Source organism: Phaseolus vulgaris, chromosome 10 (assembly GCF_000499845.2).
Source record: "Phaseolus vulgaris cultivar G19833 chromosome 10, P. vulgaris v2.0, whole genome shotgun sequence".
Classification (NCBI taxonomy): domain Eukaryota; kingdom Viridiplantae; phylum Streptophyta; class Magnoliopsida; order Fabales; family Fabaceae; genus Phaseolus; species Phaseolus vulgaris.
Genome location: NC_023750.2, coordinates 41,758,401 through 41,780,648, shown reverse-complemented (window position 1 = coordinate 41,780,648; position 22,248 = coordinate 41,758,401). Strand labels below are relative to the sequence as shown.

At 30.3% G+C, this 22,248-nt stretch overlaps 2 protein-coding genes across 2 annotated transcripts; one reads left to right on the top strand and one right to left on the bottom strand.

Annotated features, from left to right (window-relative positions):
- Positions 1–673: 673 nt before the first annotated feature.
- LOC137818078 (uncharacterized) lies at positions 674–4,956 on the top strand. The gene is given in 11 exon segments (XM_068621300.1): positions 674–771; positions 1,322–1,404; positions 1,667–1,717; positions 1,993–2,043; positions 2,144–2,194; positions 2,621–2,671; positions 2,917–2,973; positions 3,087–3,437; positions 3,645–3,829; positions 4,055–4,238; positions 4,313–4,956. Coding segments are annotated over 11 exon segments (1,806 nt in total).
- A 1,881-nt stretch (positions 4,957–6,837) lies between these two features.
- LOC137818811 (seed linoleate 9S-lipoxygenase-like) lies at positions 6,838–10,602 on the bottom strand. Its single transcript, XM_068622427.1, has 9 exons — positions 10,329–10,602; positions 9,834–10,225; positions 9,504–9,753; positions 9,152–9,430; positions 8,982–9,067; positions 8,793–8,900; positions 8,308–8,618; positions 7,953–8,216; positions 6,838–7,842 (listed from the first exon to the last, which is right to left on the bottom strand). Exons 1-9 carry the CDS (start codon positions 10,534–10,536, stop codon positions 7,092–7,094), a joined length of 2,649 nt encoding a protein of 882 aa, XP_068478528.1. The 5' UTR covers positions 10,537–10,602; the 3' UTR covers positions 6,838–7,091.
- Positions 10,603–22,248: the final 11,646 nt, after the last annotated feature.

Sequence of the window (22,248 nt, the reverse complement as noted above, 5' to 3'; positions counted from 1 at the left end):
GTTTTAATTGTTATTTTATTTTGAAAAATGGTTTTTTGACACTTGCTCCATCCTACATCCCACTAAATTTTAATATTTTAATCATTTTTAATTTTCAAAATTATTTTAACATTTTACATTTTATTTATATTTTCATTAAAGATATTTTTTTATTTTTTTTAAATTATTTTATTATAAATATTAATATTTTGTTGTGGGTGTAAAGTGGAGTGGGATGTCAAAATATCATCACCCTTTTATTTTTTCTAATTTTATCCTTATATTTTTATTTAATTTTATTTTAAGAACCGTTTTAATTTTATTTTATATTTTAAATTTAAAATTAAACATTACAAAATGAGACTTGCTTGGGAACATTTCAAAATTGCATATTTTTCTATTCATCTTTTATATCATCAAACACCTTTTTCAAACGTCTATTTTTTTTTTTTCGTTCCAGATTCACAAAATCAACTAGTAAATCTTTTTTTTTTTCAATTATAAAATAGATAAAGTAGAAGATGGAATACAATGTGTGAATTTACTTTTTTATTTTATTCATTTATGCATATCTTTAAGTTGAGAGTGTGTTCTTTGATGCAATGTAATGTATGATGAGAATAACACCATAAAAAAAAGTTTAGGGTTTTAACAGAAAACAAAAAACTTACCGATAAAAGTGCATCATTGGGAAATGATCATAAGGAGTCCGCATGTTGGTGCACTGTCCGTTCTTGAATTTTCCGAAAATTCGAAGTTCGTTCTTGAATTTTCAACTGATGCTGATGGAGGGTAACACCATTTTTTAAATACCTTTTCTAATTATATGAGTCTTGGAATGTCCTTTGGATTTTCAAATTTGAACCCTCGATAAAACTTTGCCTTTATATTTTTATTTCATAAATCAATATTGTTTGGTGCTTTTGATTGCTTTCGTTTACCACTCATATAAAAAAATGTCAACTCTAATTCTTGTTGTATGTTTGTTTTGCATTAGTGATTTGTCATTAAAATTAATGTGTACTATAATACTATTATTTGATGTTTTTTTAATTGTTTATGAAAGTGTTTTCATAATTTGTTTTGCTTTTAGTTTTGATTTATATTTTAGAATTTTTACATAATTTTCTAAACATAATTTTTGTTTACCACATTTTTTAAATATTGCAAATAGAAGACGGAAAATGACCATTAAACAAAGGACAAATGAACTATCTACACAAATCATAACTTATAAAGAAAGGAGATTGAAATCTATTCGACATCTGGCTAGATCAATCAATAATGCAGATAACAAACATGTTATATAACACAACAAAAATTATTTTTTATAGTTTTATAGATTCATTCATTCATTTAACTTGACATTTGAAGGATCTAATGATAACGAAGCAGGACCAAGTAACACCCATGCTACTGAACCTGGTTAGTACACTTTTATGCATAATATGTTAATTTTCAAATAATATTTTAAAAGCGAAATGAAATATCTATACGAACAAAAACTTATAGAGAAAGGATAAATAATATTATTCATATTAAAACTATTGTTTTAGGAAGGAGATTGACATCTATTCGACATTTGGCTCGATCAATTAATAATGCAGGTAAAAAATATGTTATATAACACAACAAATATTTTTTTTATATATTTTATTCATTCATTCATTTAACTTGATATTTGAAGAATCTAACGATAGCGATATAGGACCAAGTAACACACATGTTACTGAACCTGGTTAGTACACTTTTATGCTTAAGATGTCAATTTCAAAAAAGTATTTAGAAAGTCAGATGAAATATCTATACGAAGAAAAACTTATAGAGAAAGAAAAAACAATACTATTGATATGACAAATATTTTTTTCAGGAAGGAGATTGACATCTATTCGACATTAGACTCGATCAATAAATAATGCAGGTAACAAAAATATTATATAACACAACAAATATTATTTTTTAATAATTTTTTTTTAGTTTTATTCATTCATTCATTTAACTTGACATTTGAAGGACCTAACGGTAACGAAGCAACACCAAGTAACACACATGTTATTGCACGTGGTTAGTACACTATTTTAAAAGACAAATGGAATATCTATACAAAGAAAAACTTATAGAGAAAGGAGAAATAATACTATTCATATTACAAATATTGTTTCAGGAATGAGATTGACATCTATTCGACATTTGGCCCGATCAATTAATAATGCAGGTAAAAAAAAACGTTATATAACTCAACAAATGTTACTTACGCATTGATCCTAGGGTTTGTACGTTTTCAATAAAGTGAGCTTTTATAAGAGTTACTCCCTCAGTTGGGTTGTTTGTTGTTCTAAGCTTATGGTTTTTTGTGGTTGCAAAGAGATTGTATTGGGTTTGGTTTTGAGTTTGTACGAGTTAGATTTGAATTTGTACGGATTAGTTTTGAAATTGTACGGGCTATACGGGTTTTATAGTGGTAGATTTGTTTGTCTCCAGTGAATTTGTCTCATATTTTTTAGGTATGTATAAGGGTTGAACCACCCTTAAGTGGTTCCCGTTATTCAATCCTTATTGCGGATAAAAAAAAAAAAAAACTCAACAAATATTTTTTATTTTTTATATACTTTTATTCATTCATTTAACTTGATATTTGAAGGATCTAATGATAACGAAGCAGGACCAAGTAACACACATGTTACTGAACCTGGTTAGTACACTTTTATGCATAAGATGTCAATTTTCAAAAAGTATTTAAAAAGACAGTTGAAATATCTATACGAAGAAAAACTTATAGAGAAAGAAAAAAACAATACTATTGATATGACAAATATTGTTTCAGGAAGGAGATTGTCATCTATTCGACATTTGGCTCGGTCAATAAATGATGTAGGTAACACATATTGTTGCTTTAAATTGTTCTATGTAATTTTATTCATTTATTTAACTTCACAGGTTCTACTTTTACTCCACAAAACTTTCAAGGATCAAATGATAATGAAGCAGGACTAAGTAATACAAATGTCATTGACATTGAACATGATTAGTATATTTTTATCGCAATATTTACGTGATGGAAGTTCAATGAAATACTTCACTTTTTTGAAAAATTATTACACATGTAGGAATGCAACAAAGATTTCGACGGATACATAACTGTGCTCGAAATTTTAGAAACACTGTTGCGATGGTAATGTTTCAATTGTCAACTCCGACTACATGTGCACATTGTCATGCACGATTATTTTACCATGAATCACGTGATATGTGTTGCTCTGGTGGAAAAGTATTACTTCCCCGTGTTACTGCTCCGGATGAGTTGGTTCAAATATTTTCTGGTTGTTCTTCTGAAAGTAGACATTTTAGACAACATATTAGAAGTTACAACCATGTGCTTTCATTCACTTCACTTGGTGTTCACATGGATGAAAATATAGTTGCAACTGGTTGTGGTATATATAGTTTTCGTGCTCAAGGTGCAATGTATCACAGGTTTGGAGGCTTTTTTCCAAATGAGGGGTCTAGGCCACGTTTTTTGCAATTGTACATTTATGACACTGAACATGAATTACAAAATAGGATGTTGGAAACTCCTCATCTCCATCAAACTATTGTTAATAAGTTGCAACAAATACTACATCAGTGCAATCCTTTTGTGCATGTATTCAAACAACTTGCTCAAGAACAAAATATACATAAATGTACTTTACTCATTAAAGAGCGTCCTGCCAATCAACCACAATATAATCTTCCAACTGCATCTCAAGAAGCAGCAATAATTGTTACTGGGGACACATAATCAATGGCACGTGGATGAGACATTAAAGTTGTAAGTCATGATGGGAACTTAATAAACATTCAAGAAACTGTGGGATATTATGACCCTTTACAATATCCACTATTATTTCCTTTTGGAACATATGGTTGGGATCTCAACACAAAAAATCATACTGGCCAAAATATCTCATGCCGAGAATATTATAGCTACATGCTTCAGGTAACTTCCAACATAATTATATATATCATTTCCAACAATTTACTTACCAATGTTGTGTCATAAAATTAATACACATACATCATTACTTCAATGTAGATTCGTCCCAATGATCACTCTACAATATTACAAGCAGAGCGACTTTTACAACAATATGTTGTAGACAACTATGTGAAGATTGAAGCAGGAAGGTTACGATGGATTCGAAATCATCAAAATAATATTCGTGCTGAAGTGTATCAAGGTTTGCAAGATGCTTTGCATGAAGGACAAACTCACACAGGTACATAATGTATGTAACATACTACATCTAAAACATTTAAATATATCAAAACTCATACTATTTTTTTATTCAAGGAAATGTTGGACAGAGGACAATATTACCTTCATCATTTATTGGTAGTCGTCGAGACATGACACAACGATATGAAGATGGCATAGCAATTGTTGCTCATGATGGTAAACCTGATATTTTCCTTACAATGACATGCAATCCTTCTTGGAGTGAAATTTCTTCAGAGCTTAAAAATTTTCAAACTCCACAAGATCGTCCTGACTTGCTCACAAGAATATTTCGAGCAAAATTTGAACAATTGAAGGAAGATGTGATTGATAAAGGAGTTCTTGGAAAAGTTAAAAGTTACATGTATGTGACTGAATTTAAAAAACGTGGACTACCCCATGTGCATATGTTACTTATCTTACAAGATAATGATAAATTACGTGATCCAGAAGATTATGATAGCATTGTTAGAGCAGAAATACCAAAAAGTGAAGAAGAGCCACAGTTGCACAAAGTTGTACTGAAACACATGATACACGGGCCTTGCGGAACTCTTAATCCAAGATCACCATGTATGAAGCAAAATCAATGCAAGAAAAAATATCCTAAAGAGTTCTTGGAAGAAACACGTCAAGGTAATGATTCATATCCACAATACAAAAGACGTTTCAATGCACCAGTATCTATAAATAGAAATGTGACTGTTGACAACAGATAACCCTTGGTTGTTGTTAAAATATGATTGTCATATAAATGTTGAGGTGTGCAGTAGCATCAAAAGTATTAAATATTTATACAAGTATGTGTACAAAGGTCCAGATCGAGTAGCAATGGAGGTTCATAGAGGATCAGTTGTAGATGAAGTTCAACAATATATTGATGCTAGATGGATTTGCGCTCTGGAGGCTTTATGGAAAATATTCAGATTTACACTTTATCGAATGAATCCAAGTGTAGAAAGATTACAAATTCATTTACCAAATCGTCATCAAGTGCACTTCTATTTTATTTTTCTATAAAATAAATAAATGTTTTCGTAATGTATAGTATAAATTCGTGTAAACTGAAGTTGCACCTCAGATCTTGAAACTTTCTTTGTTGGTTCTTATTTTATCTATTTGTCCTTCTGTAGTTTTAGAGAGAGAAGACGAAGAGATAAAAGTGGTGCAATATTTCAATTCATCATCTCTGTTTTTTACTTTCTATATCAGGTGCGCTTCTATAAGCATCAAAACATAAGTGATGTATTAAATGATGAGAATACTTCCAAAACCATGCTCATAGAATTTTTGATTGGTATAAAATGCAATTTTTGTCCGAATCAACAAACTCTTGTTATGTAACAACTATATTTTCATCTCACACCTTATCCCAATTAGGAAGCATATTTAACAAAAAGAAAAAGTAATAAAAGAAAATCAATAACAACAATAATATATTTTCAAGGTCATAAATTTAATTTTTAATAGAATAATTTTTTAGAGAAAATATAGATTTTATAATATAACTAATTTATTTTAAAATCTATTAAAAAAATTACTTGTTCTAATAATTTTAATAAAATAAAATTATAAAGTAACAAGTGTGTGATTCCCTAGTTACTTGTTATGCAATTGTTTTTTTATAAATATAATTAAATAAAAAATAAACATTTAAAAATAATAGTTGTGAATATACTTCAGTGATTTGAAGACACAAGAGATTAAATAAATTTTTAAAATGGATATGATAAATTTTTATTTTGCAATATAAGAATGTATTAAATTAAAAAAATAAAATAAAAACATGTTTTATTATAATAGAAGTTTTGTTTTAATTTATTGATGATAGTAACATGTCTAATTTATAGTTGGTTTGGTACAGTTGCTTTGTTGTTTGTCCTTGTGCACATGTGCTTCGAGAACCTTGTTTGTCGTCATGCAAACTTACGTAACTTCACACTCACAATGCATTAATTCTCAAACCAATTTGTCCTTAAACACGTGATGCTATAACATTTTAGTATTCTTTTTACAAGAACATCCCTCAAATATTTCAAATTACTTTATTAATTCTTTGAAAAGAATTTATCAATAAAATGTACTTTATTGATATTCCCTCAAATAAAATCTAATTTATCAATAAAATGTACTATAAAAAGAATTTATCCCTCAAATAACATGTAGGTATTCTTTAAAAAGAACATCCTTAAATTACTTTATTAATTCTTTATCAATAAAAAAAATCACATCAATAATGTTATAGAAGTCTATTTTATTAATTATTTTCAATGTAATAGACTTGTATTTTAATAATTTCTATTTATATTATTGATATTTAAAAAATATTTTTTATTATTATGGTTTAGAATCTTATTTAAATGTTTTTTTAGTAGATATGTGGATTGACTAAATAGAATACTGTCTATAAAGATTTATGTGGAAACACTTAATATTCACACACCATTCTCAACATATCATAAATGTTTTACATTTCAAAACAAAGACAAAAATACACTGAAATCCGACTTTGATGCCTAATTATAACTCATGCATTCGAAATCACATGTTTTTTTTTTAGATAATTAAAGAGAAAAAAAAAAGAAAGGAAAATGAACTAGTTGGATAAAGTGTAAATATATAATATTGATGATCATAACTCTTGAATAATACAAACAACAAGGGTTCCCTGTGATAAAAGGACACATGCTAATGAGCTTATTTATGAGGGTACAACAGCTTGACGAAAACAACTGTGGCTTAAACAAGAACACACTGTGACTTAAACAAGAACACACAGAATGAGGCATGCACATAGCATGCGTCTGTTATTGGAAGATAAAAACATAACAGAAAAGGAAATTCCATCATGCGTTTAGATAGAGACACTGTTAGGGATTCCTCTGAAAGTAATCCCTGGTTCACTCGAAGGAAGAAGCACAGTGTAGGGCAATTTCACCGGTCCAGTTCGGTTTCTAAGTTCTTTGTTGTTGTTCCTTTCAGAGATCTTGCTCTCAATGTCTTTCAGCTGTTCTGTAAATTTTTTGAACAAATCTTTTGCCTTTTGATCAGCAGTCCAGTCCAAGGTGTCCCTTTGTCCAAGATATACCTCGTCAGATGCATGCCTTGATAGTATCTCCATCACTGTAAGATCCATAACTGTCTGGTACTTTGGAGTAATTGTTTTCAAAAAAGCTTCTTGAGGATTCTTTATCATCTCACCGTACTCTGGAGTTCCTTCTTTTGGGATCCATCTTCGGCTTTGTGTAGGACGGTTCAGAATGTAACCTCCATAAGGATACTGTCCAAAATTAACAGCAGCATGAAGAGCTGAAGCAATCCATATAATGGTAGTGCAAGTTTCAACCAGCTCTTGAGAAGTCTTCATTTCAGGCCATTTTGCAGCTTTTAAGTCACCGTGACCCTTCTCCACAACTTCCTTCCACCATGTTTGTAATTCAGTATCTTTTTCAACTGCATCACCTTTTGAATAATACAGAGAGACGTACTCTCTTACCCAAATATTAAGAGCATTCCATATTTCAAGCCCATCAACAGCATAAGGATAGTCCTCTATCGCAAGGCTAAGGCCATGAGGGGCAGAGATATCCTTAACCGCCATTCCTCTAAATTAATCAAAAGAAAACAAATATAAGTTATTTTGGTAAGAAGGGTACCTCAATTTTCACCATCGACATGACACATTCATGTTTCTAATTTAATACTTTTAATTTACCTTTTCATGAGATCTTTTGGTAATGCTTGGTCAGTGAAAACCCAATTCTTGTATACAGCAGAAGACATCTCCATAGAATAGGGTCCAGGCAAAAAAGTTTGCTCTATAATGCTACCTGCATTTATTAGGGATTTCCTAGCAAGTGCATTGATATTTATGGTGTCACGGAAGTGAGGATGAAGAAGTTTATAAATGGGGTGAAGTACACTGAGGTTCCTGTGTGTTGCTATGGCAAATGGCTCAATCACTGCATGAGTATTTAACCTGTGAAAGACATCAGGAATGTTACGAAATTAAATTTATAAACATGTTTGCATATGTATGTTGGTAGCAGATGGAGTTGTTATATGTATACCAGTGGCTTATGAGCTGATGATAGTTGGTGTCATTTACAATAACATGAGCTTTGGCCAATTGCCAAATTGTACTTTCAACACCTCTGTCTGCAGGCAGCACCACTGTGCTCTCGATAACCGTAAAAAGACAAATACATGTATGTGATTTGCTTAATTCAATAGCAAGTGGTTTCAATGTCCCATCATCTTTCAAGAACAAGAATGTCCTGGTGGCATAAGCCTTTGCAGAAGGAAGCTCGTTTATCTTGGTCAAATAGGACATGAATGTTTCATAGTAATCTAATATGAATAATCTTCCATCAGCCAATGCCTGTGTCCACGAATTTAATTTCAATGGTCACAACAGTTAATTTCATATACCTCTGAATGACCATATACTAGAAAGAATATTTCCAAATCCAAGTACTTAAAGAAAATATTGAACTAGTTTATATTTGGAAGCTATCAAATTGTTTTGTGTTTAGTAGGTTTATATTATCATCACCTTATCTACTTTGACCCCATTCATGTTAATCTCCAACTTTTCTTTTGTCACTGCATGGGACCGAAAACAGTTGCAAATTGGAATCCATGGCGATGCGATATCCTCCTCCTGCCATTATTAAAGATGTCCAGTAATCAGAAAGAAATGGCAAAACAATAGAATAATTCAACATAAGATATTTGCACTTACTTTAAGAAGACGAATCACAATAGGGTTTACACCGGCAATCATCTGTCTTGCAAATTCTTCATCGGTCATCCATGAAAACTTGCTTTCTGTAAAAAATGATAAGAAAGAAAATAAAATTAAGAAATAATAATGTAATGTTACGTTGGAGTGGGAAGAGACTACTAAGTTACCTTGGATTATATGAGGTGGTGGGAACTTAAGGACACTTGGAGTAGCGTTGGCAGTGATAGATATGGGCAGATTAACGCCATCTTCATACAGTCTCTGCACTTCTTCAAAGCCATTAAATTCATTTGGTGTGGTCTTTAAATGTAAAGATAGGAGCAACGGTTCCACTCTTTCAGCTAAAGTTTTTGTTCCCAATTCAAGCAATTCTTTAGTCTTCACGTTACTGAAATTTTCATCTCTTGGCACATAGTAAACCTCGTCTGCTTCCTCGTATTCACCACCTGTCAAGACATAAATTAAGCTTAGAGACACTTTTTATCATCAAGAATTCAAACATGATAAAATGTAACTCACCATTGTTGTTATTGTGGATGAGTTTTCTCCCACTCCTAACCCTACGAGGGTAAGGATAGTTTGTGCCTCCAAGAACTGGGTGATCATGTTGTCCATCGCTGGTTAGAAAGCCCAGATCATTGTATACATCATAGTCATAAATCCTATCCCATTTCTCACGCTTTCCATTTCCATCTCCCCTTAAATTCTTCAACTCTTCTTCTCTGTACCTTTGTAAAGCCACTGGTGTCCCTTCACCAGGAAGATATGGCTGCAACACACAAACATATAATTTTCTCATTTAAATTAAGAATGGAAATAATTAACAATAATGCTCCTTATTTGACTTACAATGTTGGCAAAGAAAACGCGATCCGTTTTCTTGTGAACCCATGAGTTACACACAAAGTGAATATTGTTTTGGTCCTGGTGGTGGATAATGCTTTGGTTTTGGTCCTGGGGGTGAATAACAATGCTTTGGTCCAGGGGTTTAATAAGGGGTTGAATAATGATTTTGTCGTGGTGTTGAGTTGTTGGAGTTGGATATTCAAGAGTGAGACTAACAAGGAAGAACTCATCATTCATTAGGTTTGTTACGTAGAATGCTCCTGGAATTCCCATATCATTATCATCCCATTCAAAATAAATGTCGAATGGCTCCTCTGTGCCCCCCAAGCTTCGTAACACAGAAACATTATTCTCCAAATAGCTATCCTTTCCAACTTTCCCAGCCACATTTTTTTCTGCAAGATGCAAATGAATCAAAATCCAAAAAAACATAAGTATTTTTTGAAGCATTGATGATATGAAAAAGTTTTATTCTGATAAGAAAGAGAGAAGACTAACGATTCTGTGACTTGGTACGACTAATCAACTTGAAAGACACAGATTTAGTGATATCTTCGACTGAAGAGTTGATTAGGTTGAAGCCAGTGCCAACGAGACCATTGACGTTGGTTAGGGTTTCAACCAGACTCTTCCGAATCAACACCACCCTCCCCTTCACCAACTTCCCCTTCACCACTATTGAACTCAATGAACTCGTTGAACTCATGCTTATGAATCTCAGATATTTCAGACTACTGAGTTGTGAGTTGTGAGTTGTGAGGAAGACAAGCCCTTAATCTCACCTATTTATACACCAAACTCTGTCATGCTTCCATTACTCTTCTTATACACTGATAGAGAAAGGAATAGAAAATGGAGATTGGAAACAAAAGTTGGTGAGACGTCACCCATATCCTTCATACTCCCAACAACAAATTTAAGTTCAAGTGATAAATTATGTTTGCTTTTTTTTAACAAAATTTGTTTCACAAATTATAATCACAATACTGTAAATAAAAATAATATATATCCCAATCAACACAACAAAATTTATGACAGAAATCTAAAATTCTTCTTCTTGTGTAGGAAATATTGCACAGTAATTAATGAAAGATATTTCCTAAAATTTCAATATTTTTGAAATAAATTTAAACAGATTTTGTATAGTATGAATATCCCAATTAGTCATAAGATACATTAAATATATTTCTTTTTCAAGAGTCGTACATACATTATCAGTTTCACACCTTGCTAAAGTCCTTTGTAATGAAAATTGGGTTAAATTTGTTTGTAGTACCGTACAATAATACGAACTTAATTTATTTTTTTCCTTAATTATAGACCATCGAAATGATTATTAGATTATCAGTTTCACACTTTGTTAACATCTCTTATAATAAACATTAATATTTAGGTTAATGGTAATTTTTAGGAAATGTTTTATTAATTATATGTTTCAAAATATACTAAATCAGAACATTTAATTATACTTAGTATTATTATTTTGGTGACAGTACTAATAAACTATTAAAGAATTTTTTTTATTTAAATCGTTAAAGGGAAGAAAGAAAAAGAACGTTGTGACTGACTTTGTTTTTCAAGAAATATTTGGCCTATTTAATTTCTAAATTGTTTCTCAAAAGCATAAGCAATTAACTCATGTCAAGAATATAAGGTATGAGATCTCCATATAGTTGTGTTGAAAAGAGTTGTATAGTGAGTAATGAAATAATAGGAATGGAGTTATTTTGAAGAGGGTAGGGTTTCTGGTCATAGATGAAGAGAAAAATGAACAACTTTTCTTTTTCCTACTGCGATGAATTGTTGGTGTCTCTTTCTCTTCCACTACTAGAATAGAATAGAAAACCAATTAGCTATTGATAATAATTGTGAAGGAAATGCTGGAAGAACAAAGGCACAATCTTTGTATTGTTGCAGAATTATTCCCCTGTGTAGGTTGTTCTGTGCAAGGATTCTTTGCTAAAATAAAACAAAGAAACTCGTGTTAGGCATGTAAAAGAACTATGCTGCTTCTATGACAGACCCACACTAACACTGATTTAAATGCAGCAGCTACATTCACACCTCTGCAATAATCTGCATTCACACCTCTGCAACAATCTATTAACTGCAGATTGTGATGCTCTAAGTTCATAAAGCTCCTCTGCAGATTTCCTGCCACCACCCTACAAACCACATCATCAAATTATTACTGCTGATAAAAAAAAACGTGTGACTACAACTACCTCAAATTATTACGACTGATAACAAAAATGAACTTATTTTTTTATATAAGATTAGAATATTCTTCAAACTATCAGTAAAACCAAGAACAATGTAATGTCTAATTTTATAATTATTTTCGATAGAAGAATTTTCACATGACTTTTAAGTTAGTTTTTACTATATTATATAATTTTAAGATTTTTTTTAATATTTTTTTATCAGTAATAAGGATTTAGTATCTTTATAATATGTTTTGGAAATGTAAGGTTCTTCCTGCTGCTCAGACTTTGGCCTTGAGGGTGTTTGAAAATAAGATTGCTACTAAAATTAACTTTGTTAAGCGAGGGGTGGTGGTTGACAATATTATTTGTTTCTTGTGTGGGGTACAAGAGGAATCTACGAATCATTTGCTCTTTGGTTGCATAATTGCCTATTTAGTTTGGAATCAGTGTCTCTCGTGGTTAGGATTGGTGTCGACTGCTCCATTGATCCCTCTCAAGTTTTTTGCAGTTCTCTTTAGGTGAGGCTTCTGTTTCTGTCAACTCTGTTTTGGGATGTGTGTGGATTGTTGTGGTAAGGGAGATCTGGATTCATAGGAATAAGATAATTTTCAACGGTGGTGTGGTGGACCACCTTGAAATCTCTTTTTTGGCCCAATTGAATGTTTGGACTTGGGTTCCCTCCAAAGTTTCTGCTGCTCAATTTTCCTTTCCTGATTGGTGTTTGTCTCCTATGTCTTGTCTCAAAATTTGTTATAAGCAATTGATTATAGTCTCTTTGGTAGGTTGTCATATGGGAGATGAGTGTTACTTGTTTGTGAGTTTTCTGTATGAGGCTTTTAGATTATTTGTTTGTAAGGTTCGTGGTTTCTGGTTTGTCTACGCTTGTTGGTGGCTCTTTTCCTCATTTGGGAGTGGGTGTGTTGGTGAGGTATGCTATCCTGTATTTTTATGTATACGAGTTAAATCACCTCTGAAGTGGTTATATTTATTTATTTATTATTGTTGATAAAAAAAATCAACAATAAAGATTATATACATATGAACGGAGATGATTCAATCCTTATAAAAGAAATAAGAAAAACTTAACTACCTCACACTTTTCAAACACCTAATATTCACACACCATTTCCAACATATGATAAATATTCTTGATATGAAATTCATTTAATTCTTCGATTGAATGAACTTGTTTGTCGCAACTATCATCAAAGTTTGCAACTAGAAAAGTCTTAATCTGAGGTGTGATGCTTTTATTACTGTTCTGATATACTGTTAGAGAAAGGAACACAAAAAAGTGATTGGAAACAAAAGTTGGTGAGACGTCACCCATACCCTTCATTACTACCAACAACAAATTTAAATTGGAGTCATAAATTATGTTTGCTTTTTATTACAACAAAATTTGTTTCACAAATTATAATCACAATACTGTAAATAAAAGTAGTAATACGGATTAAAAATTATTTTTCCCAATTTTACAAATACTCGATTAGTTCATACAATAATTAATTATGTTAGTTGATACTTTTTAGATAATCTATTATCAATATTGAATAATGAATGTTGTTTCAATATATTTGATGAGTTGCATTAATAACATATTAATAGATTATAATTAAATATAATTGATTATATTAATAAGTAATTTTAAAATTTTTTTCAAACTCTTTTAAAAGAAAAGCATTTTATAATTTTTTTCTATCTTCAAACAAATTTTTTGCTTCCTCCCTTACTTCCTGTGGTTCATCCACCCAACGTTCCGTACTTCAACTTTTTTTATTTCATTCCTGAGCCTTCTCCATTTGATAATTGAATAGTAGTATTTCGAGTTAAAATCCGCATGTCTCAACCAATTTGACCTTACCTTTTGATGTAAAAGTGATTCTATCTTATAGTCAGTAAGTCTTAGATTACTGACTAAGGCCAACCTTTTCAGTTTATCATTGTTCGCCAAACCACTATTCTCATCTTCAATATCCAAAGCCTCTATTTCCTTTAGGATTTCCTTTTTTGTAGTTTCCAGGAGGCCAAAAACTTCCTTATTCCAAACTTTAAGATCATTCTTCAACATTTTCAGCTTTTCCTTGAACAACCTTATACCAACTCCATGTAACTTGTAAGAGTTCCCTTTTTTCCATCACCAAACCTTTGAAACCTTTATCCAAAAACCACACATCAATAGTTCTAAAGGGTCTTGGTCTCTAATCATTTATTAACGACTTCACTACTATTGCACAATGGTCAAACATCTCCCTTTGTTTGATATATTGTTTACTATTTGACCATTTCTTAAACAATTCATTAGACACAAGTACTCTATCTAATTTGTTCTTTGTTGTTCCATTTGGTTTATACCACGTATATTTTCTTCCAATTATTGGTATAAATTCCAGCAATATGATGTCCTCAATGAAGCAATTAAACCTTTCAATATCACTATGTTGTGTGTCCCTTCTACCAATTCCCTTCCTTACATTGGTGCTCCTGATCGCATTAAAATCACCCAAAAGACAACATAGAGTTGATGTGCTAGCTTAATTTCGTGTAATTCTTCGCAGAGAATTTTCTTTTTCACCCAAATTACATGGAGCATATACATTAACCACCATTATATTCGCCATAAATTTTATATGTTGTCCAAGCACTGCAATAAAACCTTTTCCTATTATATGATTATCATAATTGAAAACTTCCTTATGCCACATGGTTAATATGCTCTGTGCCCCTTCAACTTCTTCATTATTAAGCCACCCAAATTGTTCTCACCCACGGAGAAACATCTTGCATCTGTCACTAAGACTGATTTAATTTCCTGTATACATACTAATTCCGCTCCCTCTTTACCGATTAGATTCCATAAATATTTCGTCTTAGTTTCCCTCCTAGTCTTCTAATACACAAACTCGTCTTAGGCATGTAACAATTATATTTACATCACTCACCAACCAATATTTATGGCTGCACAAAAAACTAACTTGTTCACACACACCTTATAGCATATAAAAGAAAATCAATAACAACAAAAATACATTTTCAAGGTCATAAATTAATTTTTAATATAATAAAAGTTATGTTCTAAATTTTTAAGTGATGTGTCACCTTAATTTTGTGTAATTCTTCCCAGAGAAATTTCTTTTTCACCCAAATTACATGGAGCATATACATTGACCACCATTATATTCGTCATAGATTTTATATGTTGTCCAACCACTACTGCAATAAAACCTTTTCCTATTATATGATTATACATCTTAATGAATTAGCGAAAATGTATATGATACAAACATATTAAGATTAAGTGCGTGAGTAACTTATTCTTAATTGTTAGATTGATACAATATCTAAAGTGTTCCAAAGTTGACTACATGCTCTATAAATGTCATTGTTATAGTTACTGAGTATGATTTCGAAAAGAAATTAATGTTTTCCAACTAAAGCACATAATAATGTAGTAAGTAACGAGATGATACATATGCAATATTCCTTATAAGTGTGTTAATATAGTTTCCTAATATACTAAATAATAGGTCTTTGACATAGTAAATTTAGTAGACTTAGTTTTTAATAAATGTAACATAAATAAGTAAGTTTTGACTGGGTGTGATATAGAATGAACTTAAAATCATGGAATAGAGTTCATGATTACATTTTGGATTATAAGTTATGTGCCGGTATGGGCAAGACCGACACTTGGTCTCCTTGACCGAGACCCACCTAGCTGTCCGAGACCTGGTGTACCTGACCGAGACCAAGGGAAACCTGGCCGAGACCTGAGAGACTTGACTGAGGCGACCGAGACCTGAGAGACTTGGTCGAGACCATGGAAGGTTGGCCGAGACGAGTGGAATCATCACAGTCGGCCGACCCATACTATCGTTAACGCTGAAACTAAGGTCAGTGAAGCTAATCCGTCATTAAGGATAAGGTAATACAACCCTAAGCGAGATCCACTCCACTAATCAGACCCAATAAGGTCAGTCCATTAAAATAATATACATAGCACACATTCCAAGAAGAAATGTACGTCATTTATTATTGTGTTCACCTACCAGAATACTGATCACCCGCTTCACTGACTTGAGCGTCAGAGTGCCTTCGCAGGTACCCCCCATCGGTGTTCGCCATAGACCGAGAGCCGAGGAAAGAAGCACGAAGATGAGAAGGACCCCAGTCAAGCACCCAACAATCTGCCCGACCGAGGGAAGAAGACGAATACTTCAATAGTTGTCTAGGTCTCATCTCCCTAGCAGAAAGAAGTTAATAACCGTAGTCCATTGTCAAGGTAAGAGTTGAACTAAGAAGTGCATTGTAAAGACTGAAAGAGAGTATCATAAGCAATTTGAGAAATATGAGTCATTTCGTGATAATTATAGAATTAACTTAGAATCATGGAATATAGTTGATTATTAGATTTTGGATTATAAGTTAGAAGGGATTATAAGTTAGATTTAACCACTACACCAAACAAATTCTTTAGTATTATTATGATTTTAATTATACTTATTATTATTAACAATATTAATTTTAATAATACGTATATAATATTAATAATAATGTTAATAATAATGTTAATAATAATATTAATAATAATGTTAATAATAATAATATTAATAATAATGTTAATAATAATATTAGTAATAATTTTAATAATATTAATAATATTAATAATATGAGTATAATTTATTTTATTATTAATAATAATAATTATATTAATATGTATAAATTATATTAATAATAATAAGTATAATAAAAATATAATATTACTGGAAGGACTTGGCAACATTAATAAAAAAGTATAAATAGATATAAATAATAATTAGTAATAATAGAAAAATTAAAAATAAATAGTTGTTTTCTTGTAGGCTTATGAAGCCACCCAACATTACCCACAGGAAAAACATCTCGCATTTGTCATTTCCTATATACATACTAATTCCGCTCCTCTTTTCCGATTAGATTCCATAAATATTTTGTCTTAGTTTTAGTCTTCTAATACACAAACTTGTCTTAGGCATGTAACAATTATATTTACATCACTCACCTACCAATATTTATGGCTGCACAAAAAACTAACTTGTTCACACACACCTTATAGCATATAAAAGAAAATCAATAACAACAAAAATACATTTTCAAGGTCATAAATTTAATTTTTAATATAATAAAAGTTCTGTTCTAATTTGTTGATAGTAAAATATCTAAACGTATTTATATTTTGTATGGTACAGTTGTTTTGTTATTTGTCCTTGTGCACATGTTCTTCTATGTGGAAACACCTAATATTCACATACGATTTTCAACATTTTATAAAGATTTTGTTGACTAACATGTTTTTGTTCACAGCAGCGTATTAATTATGTCGGTTTTTTACTTATAAGAAAATTTGTTTTACAAATTATAAGCACAATACTGTAAATAAAAATAATATATATCCTAGTGAACAATAAAAAAAATTGTTTCAGAAAAAAAATGTAAACATTCTTCCCAAACTTTCAAAAAAATTTGAACCTTACAAAACATAGAAGGGATGTTAAAACCCTTTAAAAAAGAAAAAGAAAAAACTTATTAGCTTTGAAACCCCATTCACATAGATGTCACTACAAGAAAATAATGAAATAGAAACCAATTTGTAGAAACCAAAATAGTTAGTTGTAATAGTAACTAAATTAGAGACCATTTTAGGAACTAAAAAAAAAATTAGTTTCTAAATTAGTTTATATTATTGTTAAATAGTTTCTAAATTGGTATCTAATTAGCAACCAAAGTTTTTGCTACCAAATTTAGAAATTAAATAATTGGTAGTTAAAACCTTAGTTGCTAATTAGATACCAATTTAAAAATTATTTAACAATAATAGAAACTAAATTAGAAATCAAAGTTTATCAAATGCAATTACTTTTTGTTTTGGTTGTACATTATAGTCTTTATGGATTTGAAAGCAAGGATTGTGACACTCTTAAAGATACTATTGTATAAGGATTCTGACACTCTTAAAATATTTTTTTAATTTATTAATTCTTTGTTAATAAAGAAAAAAATTGATGTACAATCCTCAACCCTTTGTTGGATCCAGTGCCTGAAACATATAGCTCACTTCATCTTGAACAGATTTTTGCAGATGGATACAACTATGAGCACCTTTTTTGTGTGAGCTTGATATGTTATTCATGTTGTTCCTTCCTATTTTTCTACGACACAAACAAATAACCTTTCCTAGCTAATTTGCACTATAGTGTGATTTTCTTAAAAAAAAAAACATATTACACCATGGACAGAAAATGACATTTTACATGATTGTGATAAATATAGGAAAAGGAAGCAAAACAGGTAAATCCAGATGGAGAAAAAATGCTAAGGTAGGTGATTATTCTAAGGCAAAGTAATGGATAACTTACTCTTCAACCATATCCATGTTTAAGATGAATCCTATGAAAAACTTCCTACACATCTATCTACACTCCCTTATTTAAAAACTGTTCTATTCCTATGATCCCATAAAATTCATACCACTGCTATCCACATTCCTTATCATATCAGATTTTGTTTATGATTTATATGGAGGAGATGCAACTGCCCAAAATAGATAAAAATGTTATTGTGTCAGAAAAACTCAGTACTTATTCAACTATAACATATATTTCAAGCTAGAGATGTTATTTCACAACCTAAAAATAAATGGTGTACAAATTATTATTATTATTTTTTTACAAAGAGGACAAAACATGATTTTCATTAAATAGAAATTAATTTTAGATACCAAAATAATTGGTTATTGACTAAATTAGATATTATTTTATAAAATAAAAAATTTATTGATATTTAAAATCATTTCTATTATTAATAAAAATTTATAAAATGGTTTTTGAATTGATATCTAACCATTAGTTACTAAAGTTTTAGTTACTTACTTTGTATTCTAAATAGTGTCTATTAGTCTTTTTACAAACTAATTTATAATATAATATATTAATAGTTAAAATTTTGATAGTTAATTTAATATCAATTTAAAAATTATTTTATAATTTTTTTTTAATAATAAAAACCACTTTGTACAACTAATTTTTTAGTTGAGGAAGTAGTAGGTGGTAATGCAGAACTATCTCTGGAGCAATAAATAGGAAGAGCATAGCCATATGATGATCAATTTGGGTGCTTGTTAAGGCAATAGTTAAATATTTGTATAAGAGTTGAGACACCCTAAAGTGTATCGTTTATTTAATTCATTCTTTGTTGATAAAAAAAAAACGAGTTTGTGTGATGTTTTGTGTATTGTTGTGACTTTTTTTTTTTTTAACTGTTTGTGTTTCTGATGTTTGGTTTTGTGATTTATAGAGTTTGTCTGAAGCTTTACTTGTTAGGTGTTGAGTAGATTGGTCTTTGACCAATTTCTGTATAAGAGTTGAGACATTGCTAAAGTTTCTCTTATTATTTTATTTATTTCTTGTTGATAGAAAAAAAAACAATTTCGATATCGACAAAAACTACATTTTATACAAAAAAAAAATATTGGTTTTTAAATTAGTTTCTATTATTGTTAAATAGTTTCTAAATTTGTATCTAATTAGCAACCAAGATTTTTTCTACCAAATTTAGAAACTAAATAATTGGTAGTTAAAACCTTGGTAGCTAATTAGATACCAATTTAAAAACTATTTAACAATAATATAAACTAATTTAGAAACTAATTTTTTTAGTATCTAAAATAGTCTATAATTTAAGCAACTAGTGATAATTTATTAATATGTTATTAATGTAACTCATCAAATATATTGAAATAGAATTCATTATTCAATATTGATAATAGATTATCTAAAAAGTAACATAATTAATTATTGTATGAACTAATCGACTGGGAAAATAAATTTTAATCCGTATTAGATAATTAATTATCTGCGAATGAACGAAGTAAAAATCTTTATTAAACAATAAATTTTAATTAAACTTTATATAATTCAAGAAAAACATTTTGAATACAAATTTATTCAAACCAATCCTAAAATTTTATTAGTATTCTATATTTAATCATTCTAATCAACTAAGGGTGTATTTTTCATAAAAATGTAATCATCATCATCATTAAAAGTGCTAACAATCTCATCTACACACTCACACACCCTAAATATTAATTTTTATTATGAGGGACTTTAGCAAGGTGTGAAACTGATAATCTATATACGATTTTTTTGAAAAAAAAAATATAGTGTATCTCGTGACTTACTTTTTTTTTTAATTAATATTGGGATATTCATTACTATACAAAATCCTGTTTAAAATTTATTTCAAATTATTATTATTATTTTTATATCCAAATCCAAAGATAGAAATCTTAAAATTTAGTGAATAAAATATTGAAAGCTTAGGAAATATATTTCATTAGTTATTGTGCAATTTTTCCTACAGCTTCAAAATTTTCAAGAAGAAGAATTTTATATTTTTTTTCTATCATAAATTTTGTTATTGTTCACTAGGATATGTACTATTTTTATTTACAGTATTGTGATTATAATTTGTGAAACAAATTTTGTTGTAATAAAAAGCAAACATAATTTATGACTCCAATTTAAATTTGTTGTTGGTAGTAATGAAGGGTATGGGTGACGTCTCACCAACTTTTGTTTCCAATCACTTTTTTGTGTTCCTTTCTCTAACAGTATATCAGAACAGTAATAAAAGCATCACACCTCAGATTAAGACTTTTCTAGTTGCAAACTTTGATGATAGTTGCGACAAACAAGTTCATTCAATCGAAGAATTAAATGAATTTCATATCAAGAATATTTATCATATGTTGGAAATGGTGTGTGAATATTAGGTGTTTGAAAAGTGTGAGGTAGTTAAGTTTTTCTTATTTCTTTTATAAGGATTGAATCATCTCCGTTCATATGTATATAATCTTTATTGTTGATTTTTTTATCAACAATAATAAATAAATAAATATAACCACTTCAGAGGTGATTTAACTCGTATACATAAAAATACAGGATAGCATACCTCACCAACACACCCACTCCCAAATGAGGAAAAGAGCCACCAACAAGCGTAGACAAACCAGAAACCACGAACCTTACAAACAAATAATCTAAAAGCCTCATACAGAAAACTCACAAACAAGTAACACTCATCTCCCATATGACAACCTACCAAAGAGACTATAATCAATTGCTTATAACAAATTTTGAGACAAGACATAGGAGACAAACACCAATCAGGAAAGGAAAATTGAGCAGCAGAAACTTTGGAGGGAACCCAAGTCCAAACATTCAATTGGGCCAAAAAAGAGATTTCAAGGTGGTCCACCACACCACCGTTGAAAATTATCTTATTCCTATGAATCCAGATCTCCCTTACCACAACAATCCACACACATCCCAAAACAGAGTTGACAGAAACAGAAGCCTCACCTAAAGAGAACTGCAAAAAACTTGAGAGGGATCAATGGAGCAGTCGACACCAATCCTAACCACGAGAGACACTGATTCCAAACTAAATAGGCAATTATGCAACCAAAGAGCAAATGATTCGTAGATTCCTCTTGTACCCCACACAAGAAACAAATAATATTGTCAACCACCACCCCTCGCTTAACAAAGTTAATTTTAGTAGCAATCTTATTTTCAAACACCCTCAAGGCCAAAGTCTGAGCAGCAGGAAGAACCTTACATTTCCAAAACATATTATAAAGATACTAAATCCTTATTACTGATAAAAAAATATTAAAAAAAATCTTAAAATTATATAATATAGTAAAAACTAACTTAAAAGTCATGTGAAAATTCTTCTATCGAAAATAATTATAAAATTAGACATTACATTGTTCTTGGTTTTACTGATAGTTTGAAGAATATTCTAATCTTATATAAAAAAATAAGTTCATTTTTGTTATCAGTCGTAATAATTTGAGGTAGTTGTAGTCACACGTTTTTTTTTATCAGCAGTAATAATTTGATGATGTGGTTTGTAGGGTGGTGGCAGGAAATCTGCAGAGGAGCTTTATGAACTTAGAGCATCACAATCTGCAGTTAATAGATTGTTGCAGAGGTGTGAATGCAGATTATTGCAGAGGTGTGAATGTAGCTGCTGCATTTAAATCAGTGTTAGTGTGGGTCTGTCATAGAAGCAGCATAGTTCTTTTACATGCCTAACACGAGTTTCTTTGTTTTATTTTAGCAAAGAATCCTTGCACAGAACAACCTACACAGGGGAATAATTCT